Below are 20,764 nucleotides of genomic sequence, written 5' to 3' on the forward strand. Positions count from 1 at the left end.
TGTGTAAACCTGGCAATTCACAGACCTGTACCCCTGGGGATAAAAATATATTATAGGTTTATAAAAAATTAAAAAAAAATAAATAAAAACATAAAAAGCGGTATCTCTTTCCCAAAGTCCCCCATAGGTGCCTCCTCTCCCCTTCTCTTCTGCACGAAGTCGCTGAGCTGCAGAGACACCCTCCCTTGGCCTCTCTGGGCTTTGATGCCACTTGCCTGGGTTCTGATCCTGCTCCGGCCACTAACCCCGAGTTTGACAGGCTCACCTGGGCTGGAACAGTGATGAGGCTGCCTCCCACGACTGTCTGAGTGCTCGGGGAGAACCGACGTTCTCCCCGGTGCACCGGGAGAGACAGCAAGTGAGAGCAATGGTGTGGGATCCGTAGCCCTGGTCCTGGCACTAGGACAGAAAGCACCGTGTGCTTCAGGGGTGTCTCTGGCCGCCCATGACTGGCTCCTCCTGATCCCGATGGCCTCTTTCCTTCCTATGCTTGAGCTCATACTTCTAACACCAGATAAGCAACCTGTTTCACACCTTGGCACCTTTGCTCCTGCCGTGCCCCCTGCCAGGAGCACACACACCTGCTGCACACGGCCACGGGCCACACAGACACTCCGGAAACACACGCCATACACGTACACGCTCACACGCCACACACACACACTCCTATGCACTCGCAGGGAGTTAAGTCTAACTTCTTGTTAAGATTCCCTTTACTTAAGGTGTCACCTCCTCCAGGATGCCTTCCTGGACTCTGCCCCTCACAGAGGCAGGTGGGGACATCTTCGAGGTTCTTTGACCCCTCAGCCTTTCTCGAAGAGCTCCGTGGTCACCTCCTATCCTGGAACCCCTGACGCAGTTTACTGCACACTCACCTGCGGTGTGTGCCTTACGGGTCCATGTGGGTGAGCTTGTCAGCAGACCCTTCCGGGCTTGGGCAACAGCAGGGAGCTCGGTAACCCGATGCCCTTCCTTTCAGATCACCTTGACCTAACTTGAATCCAGGGAGGGCGAGGCCCCATATTCTCCCTGGGCTTGACCTTGGGTCAGCCCGGGAGCTCCCAGCCAGCCCACCTCGACAGTGCCCGGCCGGGGGCCTCGGTGCTTCTCAAAAGGCATCTCTGCTGAGAGCTTCTTCTCACAGGAGGGGTGCCAGGGGCACAGAACCCAAGCTGTTGGTCATCAGGTCCTGGGGGGTCGTGCACTGACCCCAGGCAGGGTGGGGGCAGGGGTGGGCAACAAGGGCCCCCAGGGCAGCCCTGTGTCCTTTGCAGACCAGGATCCCTGACACCACTCTCCCTTAGCTCTTTTCAGAGGAAGGAAGTTTCCAGGGAGCCATCGCCCCTCTTTGGCAGCAGAGGTGAACCAAAGCCTCCTCCACACTGGGCCTCCAAGACCAGCAGGTCCTACCCTGGTCCTCAGTCCAGGTGGGAGAAACCCCAGGGAACAGGAACTCCACAGAGGGAGAACCCCAGGGGAAGGCCCCCCCCAGAGGGCTGGTAGGTGAGGAGGCAGACCCTAGGGCACATACCCAAGGCCGACCACGGCGGGCAAGTCAGTGGTGCTTCATGGATGTTCATGGAAAGGACATGACTTGAACTTCAACCCTCTCCACCTGGGGGTGATCACGCTCGCCGCAGTAATGGGGATAGTGCTGGTCACAGGTACAGGGCCTGTGCAAGCACGGGGATGTCCCTGATTTCCACGCCCATGGTGCCGGCTACTGAGGGCCACACAGACCTGCCACGTGGCCCGCAGAGAGCCTTGGAGCTCATGGGCAAGAGGGCCCGGGCCAAGGTGTCCGGATGCCCAGGGCCCAGCCAGAGCCCATGGAGAATAAAGACTGGATTAGTGCTGAAGCCCTCCAGCGGGGAGCCCATAGGCCCCTGTGGAGCCAGGGCGGCTCAGCGACAGAGCTATGGACAGAGTCATGATGAGCAATGAGGAGCCAGATCTGGGACTGAGGGGAAGGAGTCAGCCAGGGCCCCCTGCTGGCTGGCAGTCTGGAAAGGCTGCCTGGAAGAGGAGGCATTGGACCCGGCCTTGGAAGGTCATTAGGATTTGAGAAGGGGAAGGAAATTCCCTTCAAAAGACCAGGAGATGCCCAGGAGCATTTGTGACGCACTGGAAGGAAAGAGTCGTTGTTTGGGGCAGAGAATGGGGAGGCGGGACAGGGAAGCCAGCTGGCCTCGGGCCCTTCCCAGCTCAGGCAGAGGAGGAGCAAAGCAGGTATAGAACAGAGGAGCCCAAACTGCACTGTGGGCCCCCGGGCTGGTGGCTGGGGCGTGAGGGAGCTGGGGAGGACTGGATCCCAAGGTCTGGGCAGTTCTGGGGGCCTTGGAGCCAGGCAGGGAGGCTGGAAGAGAGGAAAGGTGTAGGAAGCTGGAGCCTGGTGATGGGGTGACAGTCAGTGGTCAGAGACAGGAAGGTGTCAACACAGAGCCTGGAATTGGGGTGCTCTGAGATGTGTGGATTCTGCCTGGTTCTTGGCTGCTGGGTGAGGGCACCACGGAGATCAGAGATCAGCACAAGGGGCGCCTGGAGGCGGGCAGAGGGGAGGGGGGCAGGGCCTTCCAGGGATCTCTCCCAGGTTTGGGGAAAATGCACCCCCCCTACGCAGTCCGGGCTCTTGGGACAGGAGAGATGACAGTGGTTGCTGGTGGCGGGGCCAGGGTCCACACCGAGTGCCCACGGAACCCCAGGCACCGTCCTCACCATGGCCTGAGACCCAGGATCTGCCGCCCCCTGAGCCAAGTCGGCAGCCCAGAGAGGGCCAGCCCCGAGGCGGGGGGCGCACCACGGGCCAGCAGCGGGACGGGGCCGAGCCCCACCGGGCCTCACCATGCGCACGCCATCCCCCTGCAGGGAGCCGCGAGGCCGCCTTCACCTATGCCATCACCGCGGCTGGCGTGGCGCACGCCGTCACGGCCGCCTGCAGCCAGGGGAACCTGAGCAACTGCGGGTGTGACCGCGAGAAGCAGGGTTACTACAACCAGGCCGAGGGCTGGAAGTGGGGCGGGTGCTCCGCCGACGTGCGCTACGGCATCGACTTCTCCCGGCGCTTCGTGGACGCCCGCGAGATCAAGAAGAACGCACGGCGTCTCATGAACCTGCACAACAACGAGGCCGGCAGGAAGGTAGGGCGGGCGGCCCGGGTTGGTGGGGGGCCGGGGGCGGGGCGCGGCTGCGGCCTCACCTGGGTTCTCCTTCCCCACCTGGGTGGTGCTTGGGGGCCTGGACCCTGGAGGTGTGTGGTGGGGGGCACTGGGCACGACGACCCGTCTGACCCTCCCAGCAGCTCTAAGGTTCCCATTCCAGAGGTCTGAAGACTGAGGCTGGGGGTGGGACTCTGGTTCTCAGTGGCGGGTGGCAAGGCTGAGACCAGGACTGAGTGTGGGGGTGGCCCCTGGGCCATAGTTCTGTGTCCCTGCCCTGGTACCAGATGGGTCGTACCAGCACACCGGGAAAGCTTCCTGGAGGAGGCCACCTTTGGCTCAGACTGCCTGCAGGACTGAAGGAAGGGATGTTCCCAGGAGGCAGGAGCAGCCTGAGGAAGGGCGGAAACCCCAGAAGCCGCCAGCCTCACACCCGGGGTGGAGCAGCGCGGTGGGGGCAGTAACGGAGGAGGTCCGGGCAGGACCACACTGGGGCAGAAGTCAGGGCGAGCCCGGCCCCGCCTCAGGGAGATGAGGGCCCCAGATACTGGGCTGGGAGGAGCGGCCGCCATGGCGGCAAGATGGCCCGAGATAGGGCGCCAGCCGAGCGGAACGCCTCTCCAGGTCTGGCTCCCCAGCCCCAGGGGCTGCGCTCCGGGCACCAGGCCCTGCAGGTCTCTGCAGGCGCGGGACAGACTTGCCTGCCTCTGCCCCAGGGACCGCAGTGAGCCAGTTGCACACTCATTCACTCAACAAACACTCCTTGTCCCTTCTGTGGACCAGGCGCTAGCTGGGCCGGGCACAGGAGAGGAGGTGGAGGAAGACGCAGCACAAGCCTGGTCCACATGAGGGCTGCAGAGGATGTACCCTGGGGCAGTGAGAGCAGGGAGACCCTGGGGGGAGGGAGCAGAAGCTTTCTGGGGGTGGTGATGTCCAAGCAGAGCCTTGAAGGACTCACCAGCGCTGAGAAGAGCCCAGGCAGGAGCGGGTGCTCCGGGCAGGGGCTGCCCAAGGAGTAAGCAAAGCCCGGCCTGGGACAGCCTTGAATGCCAGGCCAAGGGGTCGACTATCTTGTAGACATAAGCAGCCAGTTGTTATTAAATGATTGTGAAACGAATGGACAGACAGACAGATAAAAGAAGGAGTGACACAGTCTGTGCCTCCAAGGAGCTCACAGACAGCTTGTGGGCACAGTCAGGTCTCCACCTGTGCCGGGAGAGGTGGAGGAAGGCAAGGCATGACGAGGGCTCCCCGGAGGAGGAGGAGTGCTGAGCCCTGGGTGGGACCGCTAGCCCTTGAGCCACTGTAGTAGCTTAGGTCCCGACGCAGGGTTTTCTAACACCCCTGGGAAGAAGGTCTCACCATCTCATTTCACACATGAGGACGCGGAGGCTCATAGTGGGCAGCCGAAGCCCTGACGGCTCCCGTGGCCTGAGCTCTGATTAGTGCTTGGTGGGAAGAGTCTGAGGAAGCCGCAGAGACGTGGGGAAGCACCCTCCAGGCGGAGGGAGCAGCACCAGCGAGGCAGGGTTGGGGGGCTGGGGTGGGGGTGTGCCTCGGGTCCCGTGTGCAGTGCAGGGGGGCTGCTGGCCCAGCTCAGGGTGTCCGGGCAGGCGAGCGGACTGGTGCGTGGATAGGCCTCCCGGTGCAGGGGGCCAAGGCAACGCTGGATTCTGGCTGGATTCTGGGCCGAAGGCGTCATGGCAGGGGGCCTGGGTGCGGGAGGGTCAGCACGTCAGGTTTTGAACCGCGAAGCCGTGAACTGAGACGGGGAGTAGGGGAGAGGTGGGTTGTGGGGAGAGGACCCAGCAGGGCAGGGAGGCTGCAGGAAGGGGCTCTACTGGGGTCAGCAGCCAGGATTCTGGGGCTAGCACCACCCCTCCCTGTCTGCGAGTCCCCTCCTGCCTCAGTCTGCTCATCTGCACAGTGGACATGATGCACCTTGTCCTCCTCCCCGAGGGCCTTCCCGCCACCCCCGAGCCCGAGCTGTGGAGCACACGTGCGGCCTGAGCCCTTGGCAAAGGACACTGGTGGTGGCAGCCATGACCCTGCAGGGCAGGGGGCCTTCGGCTCCCCACAGCATTGATCATGGTGGGGTGGGGGCAATGGCTTTTGAGGTTTCCGTAATAGCTGAGTCTGGACTTTCTTTCTGGTCCCATCAGAGTGTGTCCCAGCTACGTCTGACTCTCTGGAGCCAGAGTTCAGCAAGTTGGGTGGGAAGCAAGCTCACCGGGGCCGCGTGAAGTCCCACGGCCTGGATGGCTCAAAGCAACAGAAATTTATTCTCATAGTTCTGGAGCCAGAAGTCCTAAACCCAGGGGTCAGCAGGGCCGTGCCCTCTGATGGCTCCGGGGGAGGACCCTACCTGCCTTTTGGTGGCTCCTTGTCTTGTGGCTTCATAATCCTGTCTGCCCCCATCTGCACATGGTCTCCAGCTCTGGGTCTGATTTCTTTTCTGTCCCTTACAAGGACACCTGTCCTTGGGGTTAGGACACACCCTGATCCGGGATAACCTCCTCTCGAACCTTAATTACACCTGCAAAGGCTTATTTCCAAACAAGGTCGAATCTTGAGGTTCCTAATGGGGAGATACTGTTCAGCTCACCAGGTCCCTGGTGGGCTAGGGTCAGACAGGCTGAGGAGGAGACCCACGTACCACCAGCTTCTGCGAGATTGACACCAGGGCCACCCTGCCCAGCCCTCCCCTGGACAGCGCGGCCTTTACTGAGCAGCTACCCTACTGTCTGGTCCCGACGGGATGGGCGGGAGCAGTTGGGTGCAGAGGGAGGCCATGCCAGAGCAGCAGATCTTGCGTCTACTGCCCTGTAAGGCAGGAGCCTGCCTAGCCGGGGAGGTCTGCTGTTGGGATTTCCCTGGGCTCTTCCTGTGTGTGACAGAGGTCTAAAGCCATCACTGACGAGGGTCCCAAGCCCTGGGAGCTCATGCAGGACCCCCATTAGGGGTCCACAGCCCTAACCTGACCTCATCTTGGGTCCAAGCTGGTCCTGCCCCAGGGGGCACACCATTCTGGATGAAAACCCAGGGTCCAGGAGAGGTGACTTATGCAAAGTACCCGGTAGAGAAGCTGCTGGCCACACTGGGCCCCCAGGTGGGAGGATGGGGCACCTGACTCCCTCTCTCCCTTGCTTGGTGCCCACACCCAGCTCACACTGTGGCCTGGGCAAGAGGGTGAAGCCGACGTGGGCCTTGCCGTCCCCCCACCCCAGGCCTCACACACCCACGGAGGGTCAGGCCACCACTGAGGCCCCACAAACAAATGTGTGAGGTGTATGTGCTGCTTTCCTCCCTCCTGCCCGAGGCCAGTGCCCAAGTGGCGGGTCATGTGCCTCTGTGGACATGAGGATACTGTGACCACCGCGCCCCCACCCCTCCAGCCTGGCCACAACTGAGCACTGTTCCCAGAGCCTGGGCCACGCCCTTATTCCAGAAAGAACACCAGGTTGGCCTTTTCCTGGAGGCCCCAGTTCCACCCCCGACACGCCTGGGTCGGGGGAAACCGAGGCCCCACTTCTCTGGGCGAGGTTGGGTCACGCTGCGCCCTCCCAGGTGGTCTCCTGGGGCAGCAGGGCTGGCGCCACCATCGCTGTCACTCTTATCTCGAGGGCGCTGGAGACGGAAACGGCACATTCTTGAATCCTGTGATCACTTCCCAGGACAGGCTCAGTGTCCGGGGACCCAGCCAAGCGAGGATGCGGCTCCCCGCTCGCAGACAGCTGCCCAATCGGCTTCATCTGCCCACCGTCCCGGTCTGAATGTGCCTGGGCGGGCAGTGGGGGTGGGGCCGCCTGGCCTTGGTGAGGACAGGGAGATGGGGGCAGGGCGGGGGCGGGGGTAGCCTGGGCCACTTGGCCTGGACAGCCCTGGCGGGTCTCAGGCCATCACAGCCTGTCAGAGGAGGCATCTCCTGGGCCAGCAGCCCAGGGCACTGGGGACTCTGAGAAGGCCATCCATCGGGTCAGCTCTTGGCCTGAGGGTCATACGTGGCAGGCAGTGTGGTCAGGGCAAGAGAAGCTTGCTGGCTTTGAAGGGTGGGTTGGTAGGGGAAGGGTCTTTCTGGGGAGGGGAGGGTTGAAGCAAAGATGAACATGGGGTATGGGTGAGGAAGGGGAAAGGATGGACAGGAGGGCGGGGAGAGGGGCAGGAGGCAGACAGGATGTGCTATCCCCTGGAGGGGGTCTCCCCCTCCATAGACCCCCAGGGCAGACTTCTGGTCCATGCCTCAACCCAGACACCCCATGGCTCTGTAATTCCAGCTTGGAATATTCCTTCCTCTTGACAGTGGGGCCCTCCCCTGCTCAGTCCTCCCCATAAGCCTCCCCTCCCAGCCTCCCAGGTCTCCCCCACAGGACATTATCCACAGGATGCTGGACCAGGCAATCCCACCCACCCCCACCCCCTCACATCCAGGACACCATCCTCAGGGGCCACCCAGCACCCACGAGACGCTTACGTGGGCTGAAGCTCTCCTCCGCGGACCTTGTCTGCCCCCCACCCCTCCTGGAGCATTGTCCTCTCTGCCCAAATTAGCAGCTCGTCTTCCTCCATCCACACTCCATGCAGGCACCCCTCCTGCGGGAAGCCCCTTACCAAGGCAGGGGCCGGCCCCCGGAGCCCCCACCCTGGATGGTTTGCGTAGGCTTCTTCTTCCGTTCCCCGTGCTGGACTGTGGGTCCCCGAGGTCCTTGCCCGAGACCAGGGCCCCATGACAGCAGGACAGGGAAAGTGATCAGGATAGTGGCGGGCCCTGTGGGATGTTCCTCTCATTCATTCATTCATTCATTCATTCCCTGTGGGTCTCCTCGTCTGGGCCAGGGCTGGGGTTCTGGCCCAGGAGGTAGGGGGTGGCCAAGTTCCCTCTGGGTGGGGCTGCCCAAGTGAGGCCCATGGGGCCGAGACAGCTGACAAATGGTCCTTCTTCAGCCGCGGGCCGGTGGCTAATGATTCCGCATCTTTAATCAGGTCTGCTGGCAGGGCCCTTTCGATCCAGGTAAATGAGTACCTGGGGTCAGGGCTGGCTCTGGGAATCGGCCTTCCGGGACCATGGAGGGAGGCCCAAGGAAAACACACGGCTGCGCCCATCGCGGGCCCTCGGGGAGCTGGGAAGAAAGAACAACACTGTCGGGGGCCGGCTTCCCAGCAGGCGGCACGCCTGGGCCTCACTGACCCGTGCCCTCACCCCCCGCTCGTCCCCCCACTCTGTCCTTCAGCAGACACGTACAGAGCTCCGTGCAAATACCATGTTTTCACTGAACAGTCCTTTATTAAGCACCAACTACATGCCGGGCCCTACCCTGGGCAGGAGGGCGGGAAGTACAGAGAAAGGAGAGGTGGGGACTGGCACGTCGTAAGAACCTACTGTAGCTGGGTGGGGCTCACCGCGGGGCACCTGCACCCCACCTAGCTGGGCGCAAGCCCCAGCTTCTCCACGTACTGCCCTGCGACGTGCAGCAAGCCGCGCGCCGCGCACCGCTGGGCCTCAGTTTCCACATCGGCACATTGACCTGAAGGATTGTGAGAATTTAGTGAACCACATTTGATAAACATACGCTGAGCTCTGTCGCATCCCGAATATTCTCACTGGACCCTCACGAGGTCCTCTGCAGTGGGGACCTACAGTCAGCAGCCCCATTACGTGGATGAGAAGAGGGAGGCTTGGGAGGGGGAGGCACTCAGGCGGGATCCTGCAGCGGGAAGTCCGGGGTGCCAGAGCCGGCTAGGCTGGAGGCAAGGGAGGGCAGGGGCGGGGTGCCCAGGCCAGGGCCACCCATGCACACTGAGCTCCTGCCCTGTCGCCCACAGGTCCTGGAGGGGTGGGGATGGGGGGGGGGCGGGGTAGCCCAGGCCCGGGGGCCACGCAACTGAGCCCTGCCGCCCGCAGGTCCTGGAGGAGCGCATGAAGCTGGAGTGCAAATGCCACGGCGTGTCGGGCTCGTGCACCACCAAGACGTGCTGGACCACGCTGCCCAAGTTCCGCGAGGTGGGCCACATGCTCAAGGAGAAGTACAACGCGGCTGTGCAGGTGGAGGTGGTGCGGGCCAGCCGCCTGCGGCAGCCCACCTTCCTGCGCATCAAGCAGCTGCGCAGCTACCAGAAGCCCATGGAGACGGACCTGGTGTACATCGAGAAGTCGCCCAACTACTGCGAGGAGGACGCGGCCACGGGCAGCGTGGGCACGCAGGGCCGCCTGTGCAACCGCACGTCGCCCGGCGCGGACGGCTGCGACACCATGTGCTGCGGCCGCGGCTACAACACGCACCAGTACACCAAGGTGTGGCAGTGCAACTGCAAGTTCCACTGGTGCTGCTTCGTCAAGTGCAACACGTGCAGCGAGCGCACCGAGGTCTTCACCTGCAAGTGAGCGCCCCGCCGGCACGCATGCGCACACCGCTCCGCGCGCGCCCCGGACGCCCCGCACTGCGGGGGGCTCCTTTCCGCCCCGCTGGTCACTTCCTGTGGCCGAGCCCTGTCCCGGACCAGCCGAGAGGTGTCCCTCTGGGGCCTGGGGAGTTCCTACTTTTCTCTGGGGAAGCGAACCCTCCGGGACTCGAGCGTCTCCTCCCCCGCCTGGTGGCACGGACGACGTGGAAATGCCATGCGGGCCGGCCGACGCCACGCGGGACCCCACGCGGGACCGTACCCCTGGCCGCCCCCGCTGCCCGGGGCCTCGGGGTGGCCCGGGCAGATGTTGACCAAGTTTATTTATGTGTCGTTAGTATCAGAGAAGAGTAGCACTAAGGCATAGCCAGTCCTAACTGTACCCCGTGTGAGCGCAGCCCCTGGGGCCCCGCTTGCTCCCCCGTCTCTGGACCCGAGGGAGCATCCTCTGTGCACAGCACCCTCTGGCCCTGCCCCGAGAGGGCCTCTGAGGAGAGCCACGGACAGGGGCCCTTCTTGAAGATCGTATCACACAAATCAAAATGTCACCCACGTCAGGCTCCAGGACTGCTGCGTCCCTCCCTAATGCTGTGTCCCCCACCCAATGCCCCCGCCAGCCCGGCAGCCTCAGTTTACAGAGCCCACTCCCGCCCAGAGCCAGCCCGAAGCCTTGGACAGCCCTGCGCTGGCTGGCGGTGGCCTGGCGGGGTGGGGGGCGGTTCAGGGGTGTCTGCCTTCTTTGACAGATGCAGACACCGAGTCCCTGAAGGGCTCGAGAATGAACCAGAGACCCTGAAGTGATGAGCGGAGTCTCCTGCCTTGGCTCAGGCATCCTAACCCTGGGCAACATGCTCTAGGGACACCCAGGGTGGCTTGAGACTGCCCCCATGTTTTGAGAAATCTGGCTGTACTCCTCCTTCCCTGCTGCCAGCCGCACAGGGACCTGTACCCCCAGAGATGCCTGCTGGAGCTTCTCTATGGCCTCTGTGTCCAGTCCTACTCCTTGGGCCCTGACTCCAATGCTGAGAAAGCTCAGAGCCAGCCTGCTATCCGGCTGTCCCGGCAGGTGTCTGCCCTCCAGACCCCTCCCCCAGGGTACCTACCTGCACACCCTCCCCTGAAGTTCAACTCACCCTCAAACTTGAGAGGGGGCCCTGCTCAGGTCTCATGTGCGGGCAGAGACCAGAACCCCGGGACTCGGGGCTGACGTGTCCTCTGCGAACACGTCCACCCTCCCTCGGGGAGTGGCTTGCCGGCAAGGGTGGTGTGTGGCTGGCTTCTGGTGTGTTGCCCTCCGCTGCTCGTGTGTCCGCCCCCCCCCGCCCCCAATTTAGGGTATTTTCATGCAGAAACCTGTGGAAATGTGTCCTCAGGCAGCTGACAAGCCAAGTGGGCCTGACATTAGCCTGGGGTGAGTGACACTCTCTGGGCCCTGGCCCTGGCATCTACCCCGTGGTGACGCCAGGACTCTCCATCAGCTGCTGTTCCCGGCACCTCCAGGCCACGGTGAACGCCCTGCCCCGGTCCCCCTCCTCTCCGGGTCCCAGGACACTCCTCCGAGTCCACAGGCCCGGTTAACTTATATTGTTATATAGCGTCAAAATGTCTATCGTGTCTTTTAAATTATTATGACCTACACTGGGTACTGGAGGGAGGGGACAGCCTCATGCAGTGCCCCGAGCCAGGCTCCTCCTTCTGCTTGAAATGGACTCTTGGGGCCCCGGATGCCATCAAGTCACACGTATTATCCAGGCGCCTCTGCTGAAACCCTCCTCAAGAGCCTGTCAGCGGCAGCCCCTCCCTCAAGTGAAAGGGGGTCAGTGTGGCCTTGGTGGGGCGGGGGCGGTCGGGGCACTGCGTGTCCCCAAGGCCCTCCCACTTGAAGAGAGCTGGTGGGTTTCGGATGGGCTGTGTCCTGCCTTCCCCGGAGGGGAGCGTCCGGTCCCAATAAAGCTGGAATCAGAAGTGAGTGTGTGTGGAGCCCATGCGACGCCCTTGCAGCTCTCTCCGCTGGGGGTGGGGACGAAAGTGCTGTCCATGGGGGACCCTGAGGCTCAAGCCCCCTTGGCCCTCAGGGGCCTCACCTTTCTGACTTCCTTTCCCCTCTGTGCAGGCTGAGTAGGCACTGTGCCCATGCACCTCTGTCCTCACACATTGCCCAGGTTCCAGGGGAGGCCTTGAGTCATACAAGCCTTCAGGCACCTTTGGGGGCCACCGCACCCAGTAGGGGCCACCGGTGTGGCTGGAAACAGATGCTGGGTTGCTGGACAGCCCGGGCTCAGGGTATAGGAACAGGAGGCCACAGGTCTGGTGCCAGAGCCAACTCATGGGGCTGGGTGAGGGCTGTTCTTAAGAGAAAGGGGGGCTTAAGGGTAGAGGACCGACAGCCAGGAGGCCTGGTTCCATCCATCTGTCTCTTTCTGCTTTGGACCCCAATTGGTCTCGGGATCCCTATGGGTCTATCCGTTGTGTCTGGTGGATTTTTGCTCAGGTGCCCCCTTGGGTGCTTCTAGTCCCTTCCAGGCTTGGGAAGACGGCCCAAGGCCCCTGGGAGCCCAGCAGCCCCTGACTGGCCACCAGGCCTTGCTGCTTCTCCTTGGAAGCCTGGGTGCCGCCGGGCCCCCGCACTCGCGGTGGCCGTGTAAGCACAGAAGGATGAATGGCATTCCTGCTGAGGGCTGGAAGGCATGTGGTGGGGCCGGTTTGGCCACTGCCCGCTGTCCCGGCAGCCTGGCATCGGGCGGAACCGCTGATCAAACAAGGCCCCGTCCACACTGTGCCCGCCGGGGCACCCACGGAGCCTGGCCCCAGACCCAGACCCCAGCGGAGGAGCCACCCGGTGGGGTTCTGAAGGAGGACATGTCCCTGGAGGGTGTGGAAACAGGGAGACGGATGTAGAAAACTCTGGACTTGGAGCCCAAGCCCAACCCTTCTGACAGCCAGGCATGGGTAACCTCTAGGGTGGCCCTGCCCAATCTATAGCCTCAGTTTCCCCATCTGAGAGCAGGAGGTGGCCCGGGCCAGCACTTGGTGGTTAGTGGGGCCCGTGGGGCCTGCGCCTGGGCCGGGCAGTTTGGCAGGAGGCCCCGGTTCCCTGCGAGACGGTAAGCAAATCCGCGGTGGTGGCTGCAGCCGGGGTCCGGCTACTCCCACAGGGCCAGGAATGAGGAAAGAGCTTCGAGAATGCCCCAGCCACGGTGCCCAGACTGTACTTACTTCTTGGCCATGGTTCAACCCCAGCCCCAGCCTCCCAGGGCCACCTGGCACATCCTCCGAGGGGCCCTGCCTGAGGTGTGGAGCTCACACCGCCCAGCCTGCCTGAAGGCCTACCTGACCCCCAGCCCCGGGCTCCGCCTCTGAGGCTACAGTTTCAGGAGCGTCCCCAGACAGCCTCCATCCTCCGCAGGGGCTAGTTCCCCTCCGCATGGCGCCCCTGCCTCCTGGGCTCCAGGCGCCCTGCTCTTAGCTGGGCATGCCAGGTGCCTGACTCCCTCTTCACGATGGCCCAGGGGTGTTCCTTCCCCAGACTTGCCTTCCCACCGTGCTCCAAGAGGCGGCCACCAGGTGCCAGATGTGGGCAGACTATGAGGCATTCATTCATTCCTCGCTCATTCGCTTGTTCTGTGGTGCTGGAGGTTGGGCCCCGGGAACAGTGGCGGCTCATGCCTGGCCTTGATCTCCCGGGGCTCTGGCTCTTCCCTCGGCTCTCCTGCCCTGAGTGGCAGCCTATTCTCAGGGGCAATCCCTGGCTGAGACAGCCTAACAGATAGGAAAATGCTTTGGGTGGGTGCTTGCATAACTCCGGGCCTCAGTTTTCCTCTCCAGAATGGGTGTAGGGAAGCAAGTGGTGCCTGGTCCAGCCCACCTCTCTCTTTCTGTGTGTGGAGGGTGCCCCTGCCCACACTTGGCTCACAAGCTGGGCTTTAGCACCAGGACCCCTCCCACCTGTGCCCCCGGCCCCCCGCAGGTCAGAGCTCACAGGTCTCACAGGTTGCTCCTTGGTGGGGCCTTCAGAGTCCTTCCTAATCCTCTGTCTCATCTCCTAAGCCCGTCCCCACCCTGCCTCCACGCAGATCCCCCTGCCCTGCCGGCAAGCCAGCCCTTCCCAGAGCTCCCCGTGGAGCTCCACACCACCCCCTGCCCCTGCCCAGCCTCTCCCCCACGAGCTGTGCCCTCTGGCCGGGAAGGCCTTTCTACCACATCCCTTGCCCATCCCCCCTTCCCATAATGCTCACTTTCCAGCAAAATTGTTGGGGCCCTGATGTTTCCTTTACCCTCCACCCCGTTTCTCTGCTGATGGAGAGGGGGCTGCTGCTGTGACTGTCCCTGCACCCAGCAGGTCTAGGGAGCTTAGAAGTGAGAGGCTCTGTGGAACCCTGAACACTCACCATGCCAGACACGGGGTCCGGTTCACAGTACCCACCATCTTCACAATACCCCTTCCCTGCATAGGTCAGTGCCAGCTCTGTTTTACAGGTGGGGAAACCCAGGCACAGAGAATGGAGGGTTCTGCCCAAGGTGCCACAGCCAGCAGAGGCAACGTCAGGATTTGAACTGTCCTCTGGGGTCTTCCTTCTACCTGACTCATACGCCTCCTCCCACCAGGGGAAACTGAGGCCCTGGGACCTTGCCTAAGGCTGTACAGAGACGAGCAGGAAGGGAATGGCCGAGGCAGGTCCTGGGGTGGTGGTGATGGCTGTGTTCTGCCTCCGCCGAGGACGGAACAAGAAAGACCGGGTTGAAGGCCGCGGGCAGGATCTGGGTTAGAGTCCAGACGAACTTTGCAACTCCCAGAGCTGGAGGCAGACGGCTGGGGAAGAGAGGTGAGTGGAAGCTGGAGCTCTTTGCACTCAGGCCAACAGGGGAAGTGTGAGTTCCCCTGAGCAGAGCGGCCCGGGCTGCTCCTGGAGGCACCAGGCCAGGAACGGGGCCGCCGGGAGCCAGAAAGTTCAGCTGGATGTCCGCCTGGAGCTCGCCGACAGCTGTCCTGGCCCTCTTCCCTCCTGTGGGTCTGAGCTTGCGTCCACCTTCCTTCCCTGGGATGCCGCCTGCCTTCCCATCACGTTGTTGGCCTTGCAGGGCCCCGGGGACTCAGCAGTCTGGCCTGGCCGTCCCAGGCCCTAGTGAGTCTCGGAAGGCCCGAGAGGGCTGTGGGCTTGGCAGCCCCCTCAGGCCCCAGCAGAGGCCTGGTGGAGGGGTAGGGTTGGCCAGGGGATTGGCAAAGACACTGGGGATCGGGGCTTCCTTATAGCCTGTCCCGGAAAAGCCTGGAACTGCCTGGCCAGCTCCCCTGCTTGTGTCTCTGGATGTGGCTAGAATTCTGCATTCATATGGGATGTGGTAGAAAAGAAAGGCCTCGCAGCCTTGCAAGGAAGCAGCCCAGTAGGCCGGTAGGTCCAGGATCAGGGGTCCTTTTACTCCACCTGCAGGCAGAGGCCAGTGGCCGACAGGGCAGGCCTGGGACACCCTCCAGATCTTGGACACAGGTAGCCTCCTTGGGGCCGCTGGTCTCCCGTGGGTGGCCAGCCCACTCACCTTGAGGCCTGAGGGTGGCCTTCAGGACTCTAGTCCTTCTAGGACTGACCCAGCAGGGGGTCCAGGCTGGCACCTCAGGGCAGGACACCTGGGGAGGTCTCTCCAGGTGTCTGCACCTCCGGAGGCCCCTGGCTGAGCTGCTGGGGCTGGGGGCCAGCTGGGGCCATTCTGTGGGCTTGGCCTGTGTACCCCACATCCCTATCCCAATGTGGGTTGGTGGGGTGGGGGTTTTTGCCCGAGGTCTGTCCCTTGGTTTCTGGCTCAAACTCTCACTCCTGGTTCCCGAGCCCCTGGTTCTTCCAGCAGACAGGATGGGATATGGCATCCAAATAGTCACACGTTCTTTTGCCCCCTTGTCCGTCATTGCTAAGGTCCTCAGTGCCCAGAGCTTGGCTAGGCACTGGGGGTTCCAGAGCTGAATGTGAAATGAGCTCTTCTCTTCATCGACCCCAGGCCAGGATGGGGGACAGAATGGTGAACACACAGGCTCCATCGATTGGCCCCCATACACAAGGCTGCAACGGAGGGAAGTGTAGGGTCTGGGAATGCAGAGGCATGTGGAACCCCCCTTGGGTAGACGCTGGGGTAGTCAGTAAAGACTTCTTGGAGGAGCTGGCATCCAGGCCAAGGCCCAGGAAAAATGGGAAGAAAGAAAGGCGGTGGGAGGGACACAGGAAAAGGGATGCCTCAGGCATGGGACTGGAGGAGAGAGGCTCTAATGTGGCCTGGGGTAACAGTGTGGACAGTGAAGCATGGGGCTTGGGGGCTGGGCAGTGGGGAGAGCAGAGCTTGAAGAGCTCCCTCACACCTGATAAGGTTCCAGAAGGTTCTGGAAGGCCATAAGGGAACCTTCCACTTGAGCTTCATGGTCTCCAGCATCCGGCAGGAATACCCCAGTGCCCTTCCCCTTGTAGCCAACAGAGTCTGGTGACTTCTGGGCAAAGAGCCTACATGCCCGCTGGCTTCCCTGAGCCCCTATCTGGAGCCCCTTTTCTCCAGTAGAAAAGTAGTTCAAATATGAGTCCTCAGGCTGTGAAGGGTGTAGGGAGCAAGAGGTAGGTGCTGGGGCCCTTGTCAGGCTGCTCCTGGTCCATCCTGGTCCCTCTGCTGGGCTAGGGGCCATGGCTGTTGGTTACCAAGGATTTGTCCCACCAGCTCAGTGAAAGCATTCGAGGAGAGGCCTCCCCGGCCTCAGTTGCTCCATGTGGACTGGCTGATCCCAGGGTCATCACCAGAGCCAGGATGGGCCCAGCCTGGGTGAGCACTGAGTAGGCCACCCCCAGGTCCGGCCTCTTTGGGCTAACAAGGCCACACCAGGATTTTGAACTTCTTCTTGTAACCAGTCTGGGAGGGCGCACCCTGTCTGCTGAGACAGGGGGGACGGCCTTGTCGATGCTCCTGACATGGGCGGGATGATTAACAACTGCTTCCCTCTCTGGGTTCCCAAGGAAGAGAGATCGATTAAATCTCAGTGACAAGCTCTCTGGGAGAGGGAGGCCGACCGGTGGCAACATAGCTGAGTCACCACGATTCTCTTAGGGAGTGAGGGGAGTGCCCATGGCACGGTGGGGAGCTCCCTCATCTCAAAGGGCCCCTCTATCCTGGAGGGGCCTGCAGGCCCTCAGTGGGGTCAGCGCCTCATTGAGGAGACTTCAGGGCAGCCCTGGGAGGCCCAGCAAGGGGGCAGGCCTCCGGCCATATTAGGAGAACTTTCTCGGGGCCAGAGCTGTAAAGACGGAGTTCTGACCATCACCAGGGGAATGCAAGCATGGTTTGATCTCCACGTAACAGACAGGGAAGGATGTGGCTCCATGGCGCTCCAGTCCCACGATTCTCATGGGGCAGAGGCTCGGCTGTGCGGCTCGGATGCAAGACTCTGTGTTCTGTGGTTGGGAGGCGTCACATCTCTGGGCTGGGGAGGAGGGCGGACTGCTCCAGGCTCTGGGAAAGCTGCCCTCTCCTTCTGTCCTGACGTCGCAGTTCCCTCTGGAGAGGAGACTCTCTTTGCCTCACCCTTGTTCGTGTGTTCCCCAAATACTGGGCACCGCCATGTGTCAGGTGCTGGGGAAGCCACCAAGGGAGCCGACAGTCTGGAAGACGCACGAGGTGATTAAGTGTTTATCGGGAATGTGGTAAACGTCATGATCCATCAAGCATTCAGCCTGGGAGAAGGAAAAAGCCAGGGCAGCTTAGGTAGGATGAGCAGGGGTGGGGGGTGGGTCAGAATGGGCCACGTGGATGAGCCAGAATGTGAGGGAGATGAGGGAGGAAGATGTCAAGGGACTTCCAGGCAGTGGGTCAGCCAGGCCAGAGGCGCAGAGGAAAAGAGAATGAGGGGTAGTGGGGGAGGGGCAGGGAGTGCCGCGGCTGGTGAGGGAAGGGGGAGCAGGGAAGTGGTCAGACAGATAGCAGCTCCGGGTCATGGACGTCTGTGAGGTCTTGAGCTTTTCGTCCCAATGACAGGCCCCATGAGGTTTTTGGCTGGTGGGGCTGTGGCGTACCTTCATCTCTCCTAGGATCGTCCGCTGGGAAAAGTCTCCGGGGCTTCTCCCTGCAGCCAGGATGCAAGGAGACGGGGTAAGGGGGCGCCCGATGTGGTCCAGGCGGGAAGCGCCGTGGGAGAAGCAGCTGGACTCCGCCTGGGTTTGGCAGACAGGGCAGCAACCTTTCCCGAGGGGAGCTGGGGCCTTGGATAGGAATCCCCAGAGAGGGGAAGGCTAGAGAAGGCCAGTGCCAGGCTCCACCCAGGCTGGGAGCCCCAGGGGTCCCTTGAGTGCAGTGGGGAGGGACTTACCCCAGGGCCCGTGTGGGATGGGGAGGAACCAGGACTCGGGCCAACCTGTCGCTTGGTGGGGAGGCTGGAGGAGCACCTACCTTTTCGTCCTGTCTGTAGCCTGTGGATGGAAGGAGAGGCCGGGACAGCTGGGCCCCGGGAAACACACTGGGGCTCTGGGTCCCACACTACCTGCCTCTGTGACCTCAGCCCCACTCTGCCTCAGTTTCCCCTCTGTAAGCTCGGATGAGAGTGCCTGCCTAGGGACTGTGAAGAGAGTGCCGTGGGATGGCCAGTGATGAGTCAGCAGAAGTCAGCAGCCGCCCCCTCCCCCACCGCCCCTCCTCACCATCCAGGCCAACTGAGGAGCAGAGGGCAGACATGCCCCTCAAGCAGGCAGCCAAGCATTCATGTCGGGAAGCCCCTCTACCACCCACCTGCTCAGGGCCCCCTTCCCTGGGCAGGCTCATCAGTGGAGGGGTGCAGTAGGGCCTGGCAGACCCCTCCCTGTCCTTCCCTGACTTGGAAGCCGGACTGTCTCACTGGAGAAATTCTGCCTGTGGACGGACCCCGTGTGGGCCTGGCGTGGGCCAGGTACCTAAGCAGGCATTAGGGCTGCTGAGAAATGCGGTGCTCTGGGAAGACACCAGTGCCCTATACTCGTGTGCTCACTACTCTTTACGTGCTACAGAGGTCCCTAGGACTATATTCTGGCTCAGGGCCTGGAGGCCCCAGGTCTCAGCCTCTCTCTGGTCTTCCAGGGTCCCTTCAGCTGGTGCCCGACCCCTCTCCAGCTCCTGCTGGGGTCCTCTTGCCTTTGGCTGACCCCTGACTGAGGCTGGGCCTCAGGACCCCAGGGTCCCCTCCTGTCCCCATCACAGGGTTTTCGTGGTCAGGAAGCTGTCTCTCTCCCTGGCTACCGTGGCCAGCGATCTCCTTGACCCTTGGCTCCCACCAGCAGCACCCAGTGTATACCCAGACTGCTTCTGTCTCCCTGGGACACCCCAGGGCCTCTTGCCCTGGACTCCTCCCTGCAGCCTGGCAGAGCCCCCTCTCTAGGGGCCCCCAGTTTCATGTCCCAGTGGTACCCCTGGAATGCTGCCTTCTGTCGCTGGGGCCCCTGGGCCGTCTAGTGGGCTCCACCTGCTCAGACCCCTGAACTGGCCAATCGCCTTTCCCCACTCACCCTCCATCCCCCACAGGCCTGCAGGTTTTCACCCACCCCTCCCTTCCACCCTCCTTGGGGCCCTCTGGGGCCCTCCTGGTGGCCCTGACGTCACTTTTTCCGGGACGCCCCGCTCTGCACCAGGTGCCCCGCACTACCCCCATTGGACGTGTTATTGTTTGTTGACTCTGAAATGCAGGTGGGTGATTGCGATGACTGTGGCAGGAGGAGGGTAGGTGCCCTGGCCCTGCCCCTTGCCCCCCTGGGCGTGGCCGGCCCAGGAGGACGTGCCTCCCGCGCAGCTGTAATGGGCCCCTTTATCCATAATCGTCTTCTGATACCTTCATACCCCTGTCACTGGCAGTTAAGTCAAAACTTGGCACGAGCCCCAGAGCGCCAGGCCAGGCCTTGCACAACGTGGGGTGGGGCGGGGGTGGGGCGGGAGGAATCCCCGCAGGGACGCTGAGATGCACCTATTTTTAGCCTCCAGAAGAAAACTAAACCCCAACACACAACATGCAACACAAATATTTGTTTTTATTCTTAAAAGGGCTCGGGTGGCGGGTTTGGGGCCTGAAGCACGCGCTCACTCGGGCGAGCCACGCTGGCTTGGAGGGAGCCTCGCTGGTCCCCACACGCCCCACCCAGCTCTCCCTCCCCGCGGCCCCACCCTGTGGCTCCAGGAGCCTCCCCAGGGCCCCACCCGCCCTCGCTGTCCTCTAAGGAACTGGCCGGGCAGCTTCCCGCCTCCCGCCCAGCTCAGCCTGCTGTCCCCCTGGCCCGGACCGCCTGCCCCTCTCCGGAGGGGCAGCCACTTGGAAATTCCACGTTCTAGAAATTCCTGCTCTGCGGAAGGCTTCCCCTGCTCCGGATTCCTCGCAGTCAGCAATGTGGGGGGGCAGGTGGCCCTCCCGAGGGGCGCCATTCTGACCGCTCCGCGTCAGCTCCCGGGCACACATGAGGGAGGCACTCCCCAGACCGCTCGCGGCCTCAGGGAGAAACACCCGCATCCCTGAGCCACGTCTCAAGGACGGCAGCTCGGCTTCCCTGCGTGCCGGGTGCCTTCCTGTCGCACCCTTTGCCCAGGGCCGCCCTGACGAAAGACGGCAGCCAGGGGAGCTGCGAACAACAGCCATTTACTTCCTGGGGGTTCTGAGACCAGCCAGAGTCCAAAGTCGAGGTGTCCATGGGGCCGCCTCCTTCGGGCACTGGAGAGGGAGGACTGCGGCGGCTCCGATGGCTCCCGTGGCTCTGGCGGCTCCGGTGGCCGCCAGCGTCCTTGGCTTATGGTCGGGTCACTCCAGCCTCCAAGGCCAGCATCTGCCCGTCTCTCTCTGTGACCTGCTCCTCCGTGTGCGTCGGACACCCCCCACCCCCGGGCATCTGCTTCCTCTCAGAAGGTCCCCTGGGATGGCATCTGGGGCCTGAGGACAAGCTGGGCTCATCCCCCATCTCCCAGCCCCTCCTTAATCACACTGAATTAGGGAAACACTGAATAGGCTCTGGGATTCGAACCAGGACACCCCTGAGGCTGACAGACCCCGTGAGGTCTCCATGAAGACAGACTCCGCGGGAGGAGGAGAAGGCCAAGCAGGGAGGGGTCCACCAAGGCAGACGGCAGACGAGGAGGTGCTGCCCCCAGAATTTGGGTTTGGAGAGAAACACAAGGTTGCGGCATCCCAGACCACCCGGGGTGAAGCAGGCCCGGGTCGGCCTCACTCCCACGCCAGCGCCAGCAAG

General features: G+C 62.5%; 1 protein-coding gene across 2 annotated transcripts in view; it reads left to right on the forward strand.

Moving 5' to 3' along the window:
- WNT7B (Wnt family member 7B) overlaps positions 1 to 9,553 on the forward strand; it is a 46,147-nt gene extending 36,594 nt beyond the window's left edge. For both annotated transcript variants that reach the window (XM_032882777.1, XM_032882775.1), the window contains exons 3-4: positions 2,866 to 3,137; positions 9,055 to 9,553. In XM_032882777.1, coding sequence (XP_032738668.1) covers positions 2,866 to 3,137; positions 9,055 to 9,534 — 752 coding nt within the window. In that variant the 3' untranslated portion in view covers positions 9,535 to 9,553. The remainder of the gene's footprint in view (positions 1 to 2,865; positions 3,138 to 9,054) is intronic.
- The last annotated feature ends 11,211 nt before the right edge of the window (positions 9,554 to 20,764 follow it).

The sequence above is a fragment of the Lontra canadensis genome, unplaced genomic scaffold (genome assembly GCF_010015895.1).
Source record: "Lontra canadensis isolate GAN:19392208 unplaced genomic scaffold, GSC_riverotter_1.0 scaffold84, whole genome shotgun sequence".
Classification (NCBI taxonomy): domain Eukaryota; kingdom Metazoa; phylum Chordata; class Mammalia; order Carnivora; family Mustelidae; genus Lontra; species Lontra canadensis.